The sequence below is a fragment of the Gymnogyps californianus genome, chromosome 3 (genome assembly GCF_018139145.2).
Source record: "Gymnogyps californianus isolate 813 chromosome 3, ASM1813914v2, whole genome shotgun sequence".
NCBI classification, from domain to species: Eukaryota; Metazoa; Chordata; class Aves; order Accipitriformes; family Cathartidae; genus Gymnogyps; species Gymnogyps californianus.
In genome coordinates this window covers 31,510,995-31,526,077 of record NC_059473.1, presented here as the reverse complement: position 1 = coordinate 31,526,077, position 15,083 = coordinate 31,510,995, and the positions used below count along the sequence as shown (strand labels likewise).

General features: G+C 52.2%; 1 protein-coding gene across 2 annotated transcripts; it reads left to right on the top strand.

Moving 5' to 3' along the window:
• Positions 1–481: 481 nt before the first annotated feature.
• FOSL2 (FOS like 2, AP-1 transcription factor subunit) lies at positions 482–13,340 on the top strand. 2 transcript variants are annotated; one of them, XM_050893114.1, is made up of 4 exons: positions 482–589; positions 6,687–6,941; positions 10,622–10,729; positions 12,238–13,340. In XM_050893114.1, the coding sequence occupies exons 1-4, from the start codon at positions 491–493 to the stop codon at positions 12,745–12,747; spliced, it is 972 nt and encodes a 323-aa protein (XP_050749071.1). In that variant the 5' UTR covers positions 482–490; the 3' UTR covers positions 12,748–13,340. The 2 variants fall into 2 exon arrangements, with proteins under 2 accessions (XP_050749071.1, XP_050749072.1); XM_050893115.1 differs by lacking the exon at positions 10,622–10,729.
• The last annotated feature ends 1,743 nt before the right edge of the window (positions 13,341–15,083 follow it).

The window sequence follows — 15,083 nt, the reverse complement described above, 5'->3', positions numbered from 1 at the left end:
AGCCCCCGGGGGCCGGGGCCGCTCCGCCGGCGGGGCGAGTCTCGCCGGGCAGCGCGGAGAGAGGACATCGACGCGCGCGCGCGCGCGCGCTGCCCGCAAGTTGCCTCCGCCTGGCCTGCCCGCACGGCTGCTCTAGCTCCCGCTCCCGCTCCGCCGCCGAGCCCGTCCCGTCCCGTCGGCGCTTCGCTGCCGCCTGAGCCTCTTTTATTATTATTATTATTATTTTTACTATTACTTTGTTATTTTTCCTTTTTTCTCTTCTTTTTTACTTTTTTTTTTTACCTTTTTTTCCTCCCCCCTTTTTTTTCCCCCTCCAAAGCCCTTTTTTTTTTTTTATTTCTTTTTTTCCCCTTCCCGCGGCGAGCGTTGGGAGGGCAAAGGCAAGAGCCGAAGAGGTCGGGAGGGAGAAGGGGGCGGGGAGACGGCGAGGGAGCGGCGGGTGTCGGTGCGGGAAGGCGGGGACGCGGCTCCCCCGGCCCGACCTCGGACCATGTACCAGGACTACCCCGGGAACTTCGACACCTCCTCCAGAGGCAGCAGCGGCTCCCCGGGACATCCCGAGACCTACTCCAGCGGCGCAGCCCAGCAGGTAGGGCCGGGCGCTGACCCTCTTCCCCCGGACCCCTCCGGGGGCTGCTGCGAGCGCTCCCGGCACGGGAGTTCACCGCCACGCCCGGGGAGCGGCCCTTCCTCCGCGGTGAAGGCGCGGGCGCCCGGCGGAGAGGCGCCGTCCGCGGGGGCGCAGGCGGTGCCGGGGTGCGGGCTGCCCGCTGCCGCCGTCCCGTCCCGTCCCGTCCCGTCGCCCCCGGCGGGGCGCCGCCGCTTTCCTCTCCTTCCTCCCTGCCCGCCTGCCCCGGAGCGAGTGCCGCGACCCTTCCGGGCGGGACGCTGAGCGGAGTTCCCCTCCGGTCGGGGCCGGGGGTGTCGTGGGAGGCAGCGGCCTGTCCCGAGCGGGGACGTGCGGTGAGAAAGCGCCCGGCGGGCTGGCCTCCGCCGCCCCGGCCCCAGGTAGAGCGGGGCCGGCGGGTGTCGGTGGGGAGCCGCCGCCTGGTGCCCGGGGACCCGCCGCAGCGGCGGGCCGGGGCCAGCACGGAAACCGAGGGGCTCCTGCGGGCAACTCTTCTCCGAGGCCGGTAACGCAAATACGCGGCCGCATCTGACTCTTCCTCCTTCCTGCTTTTGTTCTCGTCGGGAGCTCCTCTGCCCCTCCGCTCACCGCCCCTTCCCGGGCACTCGGGCACCGTCCTGGGCCCGCTCGCAACAGTTGGGGCGTCTTCCCTGGCACTTCGGGAGGTGCCGCCTGAGTTACTTTCAAGGCGCTGTCCTAGCCACCTTAAAACACGCAAGGGGTGGCTTGAAGCGGGCTCTAGCTTTTTCAAGGGTCTCAAATGGTCTCCCCGCTTCTCATTCCCCCCCCCCCCCCCCAAAAAAAAAAAAAAACAAACTTTGGCTCTGTGGCGGTGACACTATTTTTGCTTTTCCCATCGGTGAGACCCAAAGGCCGGCGGCGTGTCGCGCTGCTCTGCCCGCTGCCCGGGCTGTTCCTTCGCTTTACCGGCAGCCGCCGGCCGCTCTCCGGCTGGTGATGGCTTTTTCCCCAGCGGGAGTTTCCAGGGGAGCCGCCGGAGCGCTCCCCACGCCGGCCGGCCCTGCTCCCCCCCGCAAGCTCCCGCTGCCGGGCGGCGCTTGAAGAATGGGAGAGATTTCCTGTGGAAGCGGCGTGAATTCACGGACCTAAAAGCCTAGTCGGATCGTTTGGTGTTTTGGTTTTTTTTTTTCCTTTTCGTTTTCCTAAGAAAACGTCTCGGAATGGCTTATATGCCTACATCGACTAAATCCACCACTTCAGAGGAAGGCATTACACAATCGGGCCAGTTATACAAACCTGGGTTATTTCATAACTTGTTTACATCAGCTGGCCCAGCCTCACTCTTTTTTTGCTTTTTCAGAGTTGCCCCCCCCCCGCCCTTTCTCACAATATTAGTATTTCTTGTGTGGCTTGTATAAGCGAACTGGCAGCGTGAGCACATTGCTGTCTTCGCATCAAGAAGTCATAGGATCATTAAAAAAAAAAAGGGGGGGGGAGAAAAGTCCGGTCTTAAACTTTGCCAACCGTACCAGCCCGTGACATTCCTCACGTTAAAGAAGTTTTACCAGAAATGACTCGCTGCCGCTCCCCGCCTGCTCCAAACGCATCTCGCTGGTGCCCTCTGCGGGCTGCGGACCGAGATTTCCAGGGATTGTAGCTCAGTTCCAGCTTATTCCCTGTTTTACAGTAAATGCCACGACAAGGTGGGGGAGCGGGAAGCGGGGATGAGAAGCTGGAAACGCCCGGCAAGCTGCAAATCCTTCGCTCTCCCTTTCCTCCTCTGATTCAGCAGCTGCGCTGGATTCAAGCGCTTGCTGCAGGAGGTCGTGAAACTCCAGCGCCGCTTAATATTTGAGCTATCGAGGTCTGACCAATAACTGGGTTTTCCCCTTTTTATTTTCTGGGGCTGCGTGTCTTCCGCAGGCAGCTGGCGTGCATGGCGTTCGATATGGGGGCCAGAGCCCAGTTTCTAGGGTTACTATCTGAAACGGGGCTTTGAGCAGGATGCCGGCTTAGCGAGAACATAAATGTTTTCTTTAAGAATCTGGGAGATTTCTCAAGGCCTTGTGCGTTGTCTTTCCGTTGATCCTTACAGATGTTGTAGATTAGGATCAAATGTAAGCGTTGCCTTTACCCTAGCAGTCGGGCTGTTCTGCTGATTCTGGTCTATGGAGATCTGCAGAGTTTTATCACTACAGAAAATATGCATTGTAGAAATTTTTTCTTTAGTGTGTGTTGGTTTTTTTTTTTTTCCCAGAGCAAGAAAAGATGCATCAGTCACGTGTTTAAGTGGAAACTGTGTCTCTGAGCCAAAACTTTGATGCTTTTTAATTATTTTTCCCATACAACGCAGCCCTGGAACATTTTTCTTTTAAGTTGCGTGTCATGCTATTTTCCTAATCACTGACTTGCCATGTGGTAAACATAGACTTTAATGGGAAGAGTTTGTGTACTTTTTCAGACCAGTTGACTTTCCCCTCAGATATCCCAGCACTGTGTCCAGTTTTCCTTCGAGGAGATGTTCAACATGGGAGAGCTGTCAGGGGCCTTGTATTTATTATAGGATATATCCTATATACCCTATATTTGATAAATGAGTAGTTGTTGAAGGTCCTCTGGGTGGTTTTTTTGGTGGTTTTGTTGTAGGGTTTGGGTTTTTCCATGGCCGTTGTATCCATTTCTAGACTGGTTTCTGGTGCCGCTCAGTGCTTGCAGTTATAGATGTAAGTGAAGGTCCGGAGGGGAGCTGAGACGCAACGGGGTGCGGTATAGAAACTCCTCGCTAAGATGGAGAAGGGAACCACAGAGCCAAAGCCTGAAATGTTCTCATGCTGCCCGTGCTCCTAAGTTGTGACCTGCTAACATAGCCTGTCCCTGCCCGTGGCAGGACTCGCTGGAGACTCCCTCGACTATGGATCGGGGGAGGCTCCCATCCAGCCCCCTATTTTTGAGGCAGAGCAGAGACTGACCTCAGTTCTTGGCACTCTTAATAACAGGACTCTTTCTGTTTGCTGTTTAGTTGTTGGGTTTTTTTAATGATACCTTCATCTGCGTGTTGCTTGGGTCAGGAGGAGAGCGGTGGCTTCGTGGTTGAGCGTGTGCTGCGTGTGTAGCCCTGCAATCTGGCTATCGCCACATCTTTTCTGTAGCGCTGTGAATTCCTTGTAGATAAGGAGAACCGAGAGCTGGCAGAGTTGCCTCCAGGAGCCTCTCCCGGGTCAGGAGAGGAGAGCTGCGGGTGTCCTGGGCAAGGAAATGATAGGAGGGGGTCTGGAAAGAGGAGAAACAGGGAGGTGGGTGAGGGCAGGCGGTGCTGCCCGGCTCGCAGGGGGATCGAAGCTCTCTGAGGGGAGGAGGAACAAGGAGAGCAAAGCTGGGGCTGCAGTTTGGGGAAAGGTCTGGTGCTCAAAGGGGCTGTGCAGGGGAGGTGGCAGGGAAGCCGGGGCCTGCCACTGAAACCAGCAGCATCCCAGGGGTCAGAGCTGACGGCCACCGGGCAGAGCGTGGCACGGCAAAGCTGATCCAGAGCAGTGTCCTAGCAGGGAAAGCGAGGTATGTGGGGAAAGCTTGACCAGCCAGGAAGCAGTGCTTGTAAAACCCAGTGGTAGCCTGAGCGCCTCGTATCTGAAGACTCAGGGTGTCACAGCAGCCTGTCCCGTAATTAGTTATCTGGGAAAAATACCGCCCTTGGAAAATACAGAATACAGGTTTGGGGGAATTTTTTTTAAGATATTTTGAGGGATTAGAAAGGAAGCTGGTGACAGAGATGGACTATGGCACAGACAGGGACTGCAGTCCGACTGGTCTCTTCCCCGGGTCTGCAAGCAAGCACCGTGGAGGAGCTGCCGAGAGATGTGGCTGAACTGAGCAGCTCTCCTTAGCTGTCCAGGAGACTTCCACCAGTGTTAGAGAAGGGTCCTAGGTTGAATACAGGAGCGATTGCAAGTGGAGTAGTCACTTTATCAATAACCTGGAGCCTGATCTTTGTGTCAGACACTTGTATCATCTTATGTGGTTGATTTGGTGGTGGATCTGAATCTCCTGACCTCTGAAGGGAATTTTTAGCAGGTCATTGGGTGTCAGGAGGCTGCAGTAATGTGGCACTGGCACCGCTGCAAAGGTCATTTGCTCTGGAATGCAAACGGTGTCTTTGCATAGCAAAGCACTAAAAGATCTCAGAATGTTCTGCAGCCATAGCTTTCTAGTGTCCCTGCAAAGAAGACAGGACTCTTTCTTCTCTGCTTTTTGGGTACAGGAGGGATGGTGGCACAGATAGGTAAAGGTCATGGTAGAAGCCACTTGTGGAGCTGGAAGCAGAACTTGCGTCCCTTGACTTGAGCACTTGTGGTTCAACTAGTCTCGCACTTCCTCCCTTCTGTGAGGTTAAGGTCCCTTTGCGTTACGGTTGTGGAAGCACCAAGGCATCCTCTCCTGTGCCATGTGGTTGCAGCTTACGTCGGGCAGAGCAAAGAAGGGAATTTGTGCCTATACATTCTTCTGTAGTGTTGACAGTTTGCAGCTCTGGGCCTCTGTAGTTAATTGGGAGAGGTCACAAAGATGGCATGTGCTCTGAAATGTGGGGTATGCTGAGGCTGTGTTGGACTCCAGCTCCAGGTGAATCTCTGAGATTGTGGTGGGGCTTTTGCCAAGGTCTTGGTGCCAGTGTCATCCTGTCTGTGTAATTCCCCCACCTGCTTAACTTGATTCACTCCTTCCTTCTCTTGTCCTTTCTTGCTAGATTTTGAGCTGTCCAAAGCTGTAAGCCGGCACTTGTTGGTATTCAAACTGGATCTCCTGGTCTCTAGGCGTTGGCAGCTGGACTTCTTATGGCTAATACTGGCCCGAAATGCTGTAGCTATCAGAATGTGAAATACTATTTGCAGTAGCCGTGGTTTAACAAAGCACTTAAGGTGCTTGACTAGGCACACCCTGAAAAGGAAATCTGTGTTGAAGTGCTGTCCCTTATCTGGGACGCTTACCTGAGCTGAGGTCAGGCTGATGCAAGGGCTCTCGCTTCTCTGGGAAGCTAGTTTGTTGACCCAAGAACACACATTTTTCATGGGATCATTTCAGGGCTTACAAATCGGTGGTAGTGACGGCTGCTGGTCCTACAACTCTGTCCCTTGCACAGTGATTGCTGGAGCAAGGCATGTCTGTCTGTAAAACCGAGTCTAACCATTGAAAGCCTCCTGAAGGAGCTCAGCATAGACAAAAGCATTCTTTCTCCCCTGCTTCCCCCTCCGGGGACAAGCGATTGTTTTCCTTGCAGTTTAGTGCCAGCATATTATCCAGATGGATTTACCTCTGTCTGAAACAAGGTGTACATGTATTTTGGAGGAGATCATTACCTGCTGCCTTGGTTTTACTGCTGCCTTGTTTTGTCTAGACAGTGCAGAGAGCTGCAGGGAACTTGTCCGATCTGAATCCTAAGACCTATTTTATAGGCTGCTATTAAAATACATATCCTCGCACGTAACCATCCCAGGGCCGGGTTTCTCGCCCTGTGTGTGCAGTGAGCACAGAACCACCGAACGAGAAGCAAGCTGCTGTTCTTGCCGTACCAAACCCTACGTGGACTGAGCACAAATTTCAGGGGAATCCTTTGGTAGAAGAAGGCTTTGCTCTGCTTGGTAACGGCATTTCAGAACTGAAGTTTCTCTTCCTTTTCTTTGGACTGGCAGAGAAGTGTTTTTCTAGAAACTCCTTAATTCCCCTTTTGCTCCACACCGGAAGGAGCGGTGGGCACAGGCGGGAGGCGGTGGCGGTGGGGACGCTGCCCGGGAGGGGAGGCTGGCATAGGGGATGCTGGGGAGGTGTGTGTGGGGGGATGAGGAAGGGGGCTGGGAGAGGGCAGGGCTGCTCCGGAGGGGAAGCGCCTGAGCCCGGCGCCTTCCTCGGGGGGCTGCGGCGGGCAGGGGCAGCCTGAGATGCTGCAGAGGCACCGGCAGCTGGTGCCTTTGCTTCAGGTGCTGCTTTGATCCTCACTGGTGCTGCTCCTGAGGGCCTAGCTGGTTTCTGAGTAACCACCTATGTTCTGCTTTCATTGACGGTTTCTTCTCGTCTCTCTCTCCTTTTTCTCCCCTGCCTTTCCTCCTAGAAATTTCGAGTAGATATGCCAGGATCAGGCAGTGCTTTTATCCCTACAATCAACGCCATCACGACTAGCCAAGACCTGCAGTGGATGGTCCAGCCCACTGTCATCACCTCCATGTCAAGCCCTTACTCTCGTTCGCACCCCTACAGCCATCCGCTGCCCCCGCTGTCTTCAGTGGCCGGACACACGGCCCTTCAGCGACCTGGTGTGATCAAAACCATCGGGACCACGGTGGGCCGGAGACGAAGAGACGAGCAGGTAACCACGGCAGGGAGAGAGGTGGTTTCAAGGATGCCTCGAAAACAGGCATACAGAGATTCCCCCCCTGCCTTCTCTGGGGATCTCCCGGCCCCACGGGGGAGCGTTGAGGTCTGTCCCCTGCGCTGTACGGGTTTCTCAGGGTGACGTAGGGTGTAAGCCGGGGGGTGACCTTATTGCTGGTTCCTCATCATACAGTGAGACTTAGCCAATCTCCATCAAATGCTTCGCACCACTGGGCCGCATTGCGGCTCGGTTTCAAAAGCAGGTGAAACTCTGAAGTCGAGCCCTGGGTTTCAGTTTGAGTGTCTCTGCCGCTACAGGCAGAAGGAAACCTCTGAGAAAGCAGAGGTGCTTTTACGTAGGTCCTTTACAAATCTAACACCCAAATTACTTCAGCTGGTGTTTTATATCTGCTCTGTGGTAGCTAGTGCTGCTCCAGTCTCACTTTTGGGTGATACCACCAGTACCAGCCAGCATCGTGCAGGGAGGAACAGCTTCCCTAGAGCACTTCGACTCTAGTAGCAAGAGCATTCTGGATGTCTGAGGTCTAAATCCACCTTCCTACTACAAACATGCAATTGCTTGATCTCTTTACAGCAGTGAGGTGGGGATCCCATAAGCAGAGATTTTTCTGCTCCCAATCCAGGGGCATTTTCATAGCTGGGATGGGGTGGCTTGTACCACTGCTGTCCTGTGCTCAGCCTCCTGATGGGATTATTGAGCCAGGACCCTGGATCCTGTGCTGGGGCAGGGCAGTGGACTAGATGCAGGCATCTCGTCTTCTGGAAATCCTTTCAGCCCTGTCAATCTCTTCTTCGTAAGAAACAGCATTCTCCAGGGCTGTCTGGTGAATAGCTATCCACAGCGCTAGGCTAATTTCTTTAAAAAAAAAAAAAAAAAAAAAAAAAAAAAAATATCTGAATAATCTAGATCTCCCCGAATTGTTCCCAAGCAGCAGTTGTGTGGGTCACTGCAGAGCAGCGTAATGAGACGCACCGCGCACCCTCAGTACACGAGCACACACTATTGCATAAGGTCTGTTTCTAATAAGACTCACCAGCCCTACTTTTACTTCCACGTCATCTGTTTTGATTCACAGTCTGATTATTTTATGTGGAGTCGCTGTCTGGTTTAGACCTAAGAGGCAGGGAAGGGGTTAAAGTCACTTGTCCGGAGTGAGCCGCACCTCTGTGCGGGGAGCTGGTATGGGTGCACTGAGAACCCGTTTTTGGGAGGAAGGATGGGGCAGCCATGGTGGTTCGGGTACGTGCCAGCCCTTTCCACCAGCCGGAGCTACCTCCTGGTTCCCTGCATGCAGGGCTGGTGTCCAAAGCCAGGGAAGCTCTCACGAGAACTGGGGGAATAATTAGCAACAACTAATTTGTTTGACAAATGCTGCCTCTGTGTTCACAAACTGGCCGTGAAGAGATCACCATATTCTCCGCTTTATTTGTTGTTCAGAGTTATTTGCTGAAGGATGCCTGCCAAGCAATTCCTGGCCTGTGGCTTGTTTGCAAGCCGTTCATTGTGGGTCATTCAAAGCCAAGTCCTTTTGATTAGACACGTGCTAAGGCAGTGCCCGGGCGCTTTACCGTGGCTCTTTGGCTCAGGTTTCCACTGCTGGTGCTTTGAACGCCACATCGGAGTGCCTTTTTGGAAAACATTGTGTAACGCTTTATGAAAAGAGCCTGTTTTGATGAACGTTTCTGCCAGTGAATGCACGTATTGGGCTTGGACAAGCTACAGATAATGCGTACAGCAGGGGCACGAAGAGTGCCAAATCCAACCGCTTTCAAACAAATCCAGCAACCGCTGACAGAAGATTCCTTTTTAGACCCGGAATAATGTTAAGCACGTCCAGATTAGGGGCTTCAGCCCCGTCTACGAGATTTTCACAAAGCACAGCCTTCGAGACAGATAATTTAAAAATGACTGAAGGCCCTGGGAGGAGAAATTTCAGTCCCAACATATTTCCATGAGGTCTGTGCTTCTAAAGCGTGAAAGGGCTCTTGAAAACTGTACACAGAGGCTCCAAGTCAGCACAGAATCTGTGTGCATGCTTAACGCTTTGCAGTACTGCAGATTCTTGTGTGCAAATACATTTTTACCCTGTACACATACGGACTAGAAAGTGAGCAGGCAGAGCTGTAGTGGGGAGAGCGGTGCCTGCGGGGGCTCCTTGCTGGGGGTAATATGCCAAAGCCCCACCAGCTGCTGCCCAGCAGGGTGGAGGTGTCCCCCCACACCAAGATGGAGCGCTGTGATCTGCTGATGGAAAAGCTTTCAGGCCCAAAACCCGTGTCCTGAAGTCGTAGAAGTGCTTGTGCCGCTTGGTGTGCATCTGGGGGCTCGTGCTGTGTGCAGGTGAAATCGCAGGCACAGACTGGATCCCGAAAAAAAAGCAGAACCAAGCAAGGGGAATGCCCAGAGGCTGAAGTAAACTCCCCGAAACTGCAAAGATCGAAATGAAGGAAATAAAGCAAACCAAAACAAACCCGAATGAGGTTAGAGTAAAACTAACACTAAAAAGAAAAGATAGTAGAGAGGTGAATGTCTCGTTTGCGACTTTGACAGCCCCTGAAGATATTAAAACTGAAAGCTTTTATGATAAGGTTTTTCTTTCCATTCTCTGCTGGCGCTACGTGAGATCTGACATGTGCTTTGCAGTGTGCTCGTTTCACTTTTGTTTGCAGTCACCGGGCCAAAGCCCCCACAGCACACACCGGCCTGGTGAGGCTAAAGTGCAGGGCACGAGGTCGGTCCGCAGTGGAGGAGGACACACACCCAAGCGCCCGCTGTGAATCCCCACGGTGGTCTCTTTGCACCAGCTCCTGCGTGCCTTGTGCCGCAGTGGTGAGCCGGACCACGCTGGCCCTCTTCACACGCGGTGCTGTACCGGCTCCCTGGCCTTGGCAGCGGTGCAAGCCTATCTGCCACTGCTGGGATTTGTAAAACCTCGTCTCAAACCCGAAAAGCTAGGCCTGACTTGACCAGATCTTGTGGGCTCCTGCTCGCTTCCTCTGGTTTCGCAAGAGTGGCGCTCGATGGGTTTCTATGGAATTGCTCCTGATTTACATCAGTGAGGATGTCAGCTGGCCTCAGGAAGCCCTTGATACCACTGGAGCCTTGCCTGCTGATGCAAGAAGCACAGTGTGTTATCTCATGGAGTGCTCGAAAATCTGAGGTCAGATTTTTGGGTGGTATAAATCATTGTTGCTTCACGGACTTCATGGGAGCTCTGCTGATTTCCCTGTCTCCCCCTCCACCCCATCCCCGACCTTCAAGCTAACAACTATTTTTGTGTGGGAAGCAGCAGATATTTTCTTTCAAGAAAGAGGGACTTACAACATCATGCTCTGGTTTTGCTTAATGTACCACCCAAGTTGTGAAACAATCAGAGCATCTTTTATCTGTTTGGCCTTGGTGCAGATTCACTGTCCTCTTACACAATCTTCCCCCTGCTCCCCGCTCCGTCTTCTCCTCACCCTTCTGCTAAGACCCGGTGCAGGCAGAGATACTGTGCGCTTTCATCTTCTGCTGACATCAGTGAAGAGGGGGAGTGCTCAGCATCCTGCTGGATCAGGCCTTTTTCCTTTGCGTTGCGGTTAAATCCTCACAAACTTCAAGGAATGCCTTGCTCAGATCTGATTGTGGGTTTTCTTGGCACTTGCCCACAGCTGTCGCCCGAAGAAGAAGAGAAGCGAAGGATCCGGAGAGAGAGGAACAAGCTGGCAGCTGCTAAGTGTCGTAACAGGCGTCGAGAGCTAACAGAGAAACTCCAGGCGGTACGTGCTCTGCATACATTTCTCCTTCCTTGTTGCCCGCCCTTTGGACCAGCTCGAAGGGCATTGCTCTCCCTCCGCTAGCATGTTCGAGGAAGATGCTGCAAAACACACGCTCCCTTCCCCTTCCAAGGCTGCCCAGTGGCGTTGCTCCTACATCAGTGGTGGTGAGGGCTCAGGCCTGGAGCTCAGGAGCCTAAATTCCCCTTGCTGACTGCCCAAAATGTCCTGGGAGCTCTCTTCCCTTCTAGCCTCCCAACTAGCATAAGTCTCCCTACCGCTGGTCTCCCTCCATTAAGTGGAAATAAAGATGCTGTGCGCCTCAAAGGCAGGCGTTAAGGACAAAAGCACTGAAGACGGTAGGATCATCTGAAAGCAGCAGAAAACGAGGCAGATGTTATGTGTACCTATCAAAGCTACATCCTTTAGGCTAACCTTTCTTTGGTGGGGATAACTGATTCCCTGCACAAAGGAAGCACCGCAGAGACATGCGGTCTGGTGCCACAGAGGAAATAACTAGTTAAGCTGGAGAAGGTAGGGATGAACACAAGAACTGAGGGGTGAGTAAGGGACTGGCTGAAGAGGAGGCAAGGATGGGTTGTGTTGAAAGAGGCTGGAGAGAAGGCTCCAGTGCTCCTGCTCAAGAACCAGACTGGGGCTGGTTTTATTCGATGATCTTATTAACAAGTGCACCAGTAGCAGTGAAAGCACACCAGTGAAACGTGCTGCTGACTTAAATTCGGGAGGTAATCTCAGTGTAGGGGAGGCAGGACATCCTATAGGAAGAATTTAAGGATTGTCATGACTAAAGTAATAGAAGTGAGAGGAGTGCAAAGTGGGAGGTCATATCCTGAAGGACTGAGGGCAAGTTCTTTGTGAAATGGTGAGCTCCTCACACAGGAAGGTACTAATTGCTCACAGATTGACTGTGAGCCATCAGTGTGATGTGACCATGGGAAAGGTAAATGTATTAATCCTAGGATGAATCAAGGGATGATCCAGTGGAGATGAAAGTGTTAGTCCTTTGTGCCAGAGTCAGGCAAGTGTCAGACCTAATCTGGAATATGCACTACAGAAAGAAAATGTAAACAGTTCAGAGATTGCTGTACACTACCTCTGTCTAAGTGAAAAGAATATGACTGACTTAGCACAAAAAACGATGAGAGGAGATCTGAGTCCTCTCTGCTAAGGTGTCTGTCAGGCAGATAGCAAGGGAGAAGAGTGAAGTCACAGACCAAGACAGAGTGGTAGAAGCTGGCTGTGAGAAAATTAAGGCGAGCTCATGAGAAGACTATTTATAACCCTTAGATCGGTGAAGTTTGGGAATAGCCTACTGGTAGACACATGAAACAGAAGATGCTCAGCTAGCAATGACCTGGTGCCTGCTTGGCTCATGAAGAGTCTGGGGTGTATCTGCCCATGCCAGATGGGAACTGGACTTGATGGCCGTGTTCCAGGTGCGGAGCAGTTCCAGAGCCTCTGATATTTACTTATTCCCCTTTTGTCTGTAGGAAACTGAAGTGTTGGAGGAGGAGAAGTCAGTGCTGCAAAAGGAGATCGCTGAGCTCCAGAAGGAGAAGGAGAAGCTGGAGTTTATGCTGGTGGCTCACAGCCCTGTGTGCAAAATCAGCCCTGAGGAACGTCGGAGCCCACCATCCAGCAGCCTCCAGAGCGCTCGGACTGGAGCAAGCGGAGCGGTGGTGGTGAAGCAAGAGCCTGTGGAGGAAGAGATCCCATCTTCCTCTTTGGTCCTTGACAAAGCCCAGAGGTCTGTCATTAAGCCCATCAGCATTGCTGGAGGTTTTTATGGGGAGGAGGCACTCAACACTCCCATCGTGGTGACCTCAACACCAGCCATCACTCCTGGCTCCTCCAACTTGGTGTTCACCTACCCCAACGTGTTGGATCAGGAGTCTCCTCTCTCCCCATCTGAGTCCTGCTCCAAAGCTCACCGGAGGAGCAGCAGCAGCGGTGACCAGTCCTCGGATTCCTTGAACTCTCCCACCTTGCTGGCGTTGTAATCCCCCTGCGGCCCCCAATTTTGCCAGTGTGTTACACCCCCCCCAGCACCATGGGGGGAGCCCCCCTCCATGGGATTAGACACAGGCACAGTATCGTTCAAGCACAAGGGCAGCAAGAACAAGGATGGGGAAGTGCTGCAGCTCCAGGAAGGAGAGTGAGGACCAACACCAGCTCCCTGGAGGCAGGAAACGGCAAGGGTGGGACTGACGCACCAGGACTATTTGGAGAGGGTGATGTCCCCTCTGTAGGGACCGCCTACGGAAACCTCTTCACGGCCGTAGTGGACTTGGGGAGCACTCCCGGCCAGGACTGAAGGCGAGCTGCAGACAGTTGCTAGTCGTCCCTTTCCTTTGTGAATTGATCTGATCGGTTGTGCTCTGTGTTTAGATCATTCTGGTTAGTTGATCTTACAACTTCTCTCTTTCCCTCTCTCTCTCTCTGCGCTTATCATTTCCAATGTTGTCAATCCCATGACATTTCATCCAGTTGCTCTGAACTCTAAAGGCTTGGTAGGATCTTTCCTCTTGGGACAGGGTGTGGGAAACACGTAGGGTTGCCCAGGCAGGAGGGGGATGGCTGGGAGGTCCGGAAGAGGGGGGACCAAGAGGAGCCCAAGGGTGCAGCAGCAAGGGCGGAGCTCCTAACTCTGGCCTGGGGCACAGAGACAGCGAACTGAGACAGCAGGAGGCTCATGCGGAATCCTTTCTTTTTAAAATGTAGATATATTTATCCCCTTGGGCTCCTCAAAAAACAAGTTAGCATCTCAGGGCCAAAGTAGCATCAGAAAAGCTGCTGCGCTGGTGCTTACCAGTGTCTTTGGCAGGGTTTTACCCCAGTTTGGTGGATATCAAATCTGCTGCTTGTTGTTTACTTTTCCTGGACTGCCCGCTGTCTAGGGAGTATTGCATCTTCCTCCCCATCAGGGCTCCTGACTCAGAGGCTGATCTCTTCCTGTTAGTAAATCCTCCCCTCCCCTTGGCCATATTTGCAGAACATGCTACCGAAAAAGAGGTGGCACCACGTGCCTATAAATCTAGGATGGAGACTGGCAGTGGATAAGAGGGTGAAACTAGCTGGCTATACCCTTGCTGACTTTTTCATTGTTGGGAAACAAAGCAGCATGCATCCACCAGTTGATACTAGCGGGTGTTGTTTGCTCAAGAGATTCCCAGTTTCCGAGGTTTAAGGGGAAGGCAGTGGTCCAACCTCCAGCACAGGCCACAAGGCGCTCCTGACCATGCAGGAATGGCATGGTTGAAGTGATGACCTGTTTGAACTAGAACAGAGCTTCTGATAACCTCTGGTTATGAATGACAAATTGACAGCAGAGGAAAATTGATTACCATTATTTGCACCTTGGTCTTTGGCCTCTGGTTTTTTTTGCATTGTAATTGATCTGGTTTTGTTGGGGTTGATTGGCCTGAAGACAAAAAACAAATCAGAGGGCTCTTCCCCTAGCCCTGGGTCTTTGTCTTTTCCAACCTGTGGGCTTGGCTGCTACTACTAAGTGCTCACAGAGGGCACAAGCTCTCCAGTGCTGCTGTTCACTACTGAGAACAGTAATGTGTGTAACCTATTCCTGCTTGGAGCCAAGCTCAATTCCTGTTGATGTCAAGGCACTGACAAACCATGACCATGTGCACATGAGGATTGCCCAGCTTGCCAGCTAAGCCACTTAGGGAATAGCTCTTTGGTCCTGCCTGTTGAAGCTGTGGTGGCAGCTATTTATTTTGGTGTGAGATTTTCATGTTGTTTTATATATATTTTTTTTTTTTTTTAATCAACTGAAACCAGGGTATTTCTTGGTCAGGCTGGACCTGGAGAAATGCAATATGCGATTATAGGGCCAGTCCTGTGAGATGCTAAACTGCTGCAGTCCCCACCAACTCCACTGGGAATTAATAGGGTTCAGTCTTGTGGAACCGGACCTTTACTCAGCAGGGCTGGCTTCCCTCAAACCCTGGCCACTGCCCATTCCTTGAATCATTTCAAAGGGACACTACTTTGGGTCTAAAGGTAGGCTTTGCTTTTTTATTATTACTGTTATTTTTAAACCCAGGTATTTACCAAACCTGCCAGAAATAGACAGATGTGAGCGATCTTTTTGCTTCATAAAGCTGATTGTTATTCAGGCTTTTTCTTTATTGCTTGAACACTTCCTTCATTATACCAGTGCTAGAGGTTTCAAATTGAGCTTACACAATAAGTAAAATTGATAAAGGAGTTCTCTTGTCCTTACATGAACATCAGAACTTCCTTTTTAATACAGTAGACCCTAAACTTCCTATAGTTAGCACAGAGGATCCTGTTTTCATAGGGTTTTATGTAGATGATA

Coding starts and splice junctions, on each gene's coding strand:
- FOSL2 (XM_050893114.1), top strand. CDS start 491: ATGTACCAGGACTACCCCGGGAACTTCGACACCTCCTCCAGAGGCAGC. Junction 6,942..10,621: donor GGAGACGAAGAGACGAGCAG/GTAACCACGGCA, acceptor ACTTGCCCACAG/CTGTCGCCCGAAGAAGAAGA. Junction 10,730..12,237: donor TAACAGAGAAACTCCAGGCG/GTACGTGCTCTG, acceptor TTTTGTCTGTAG/GAAACTGAAGTGTTGGAGGA.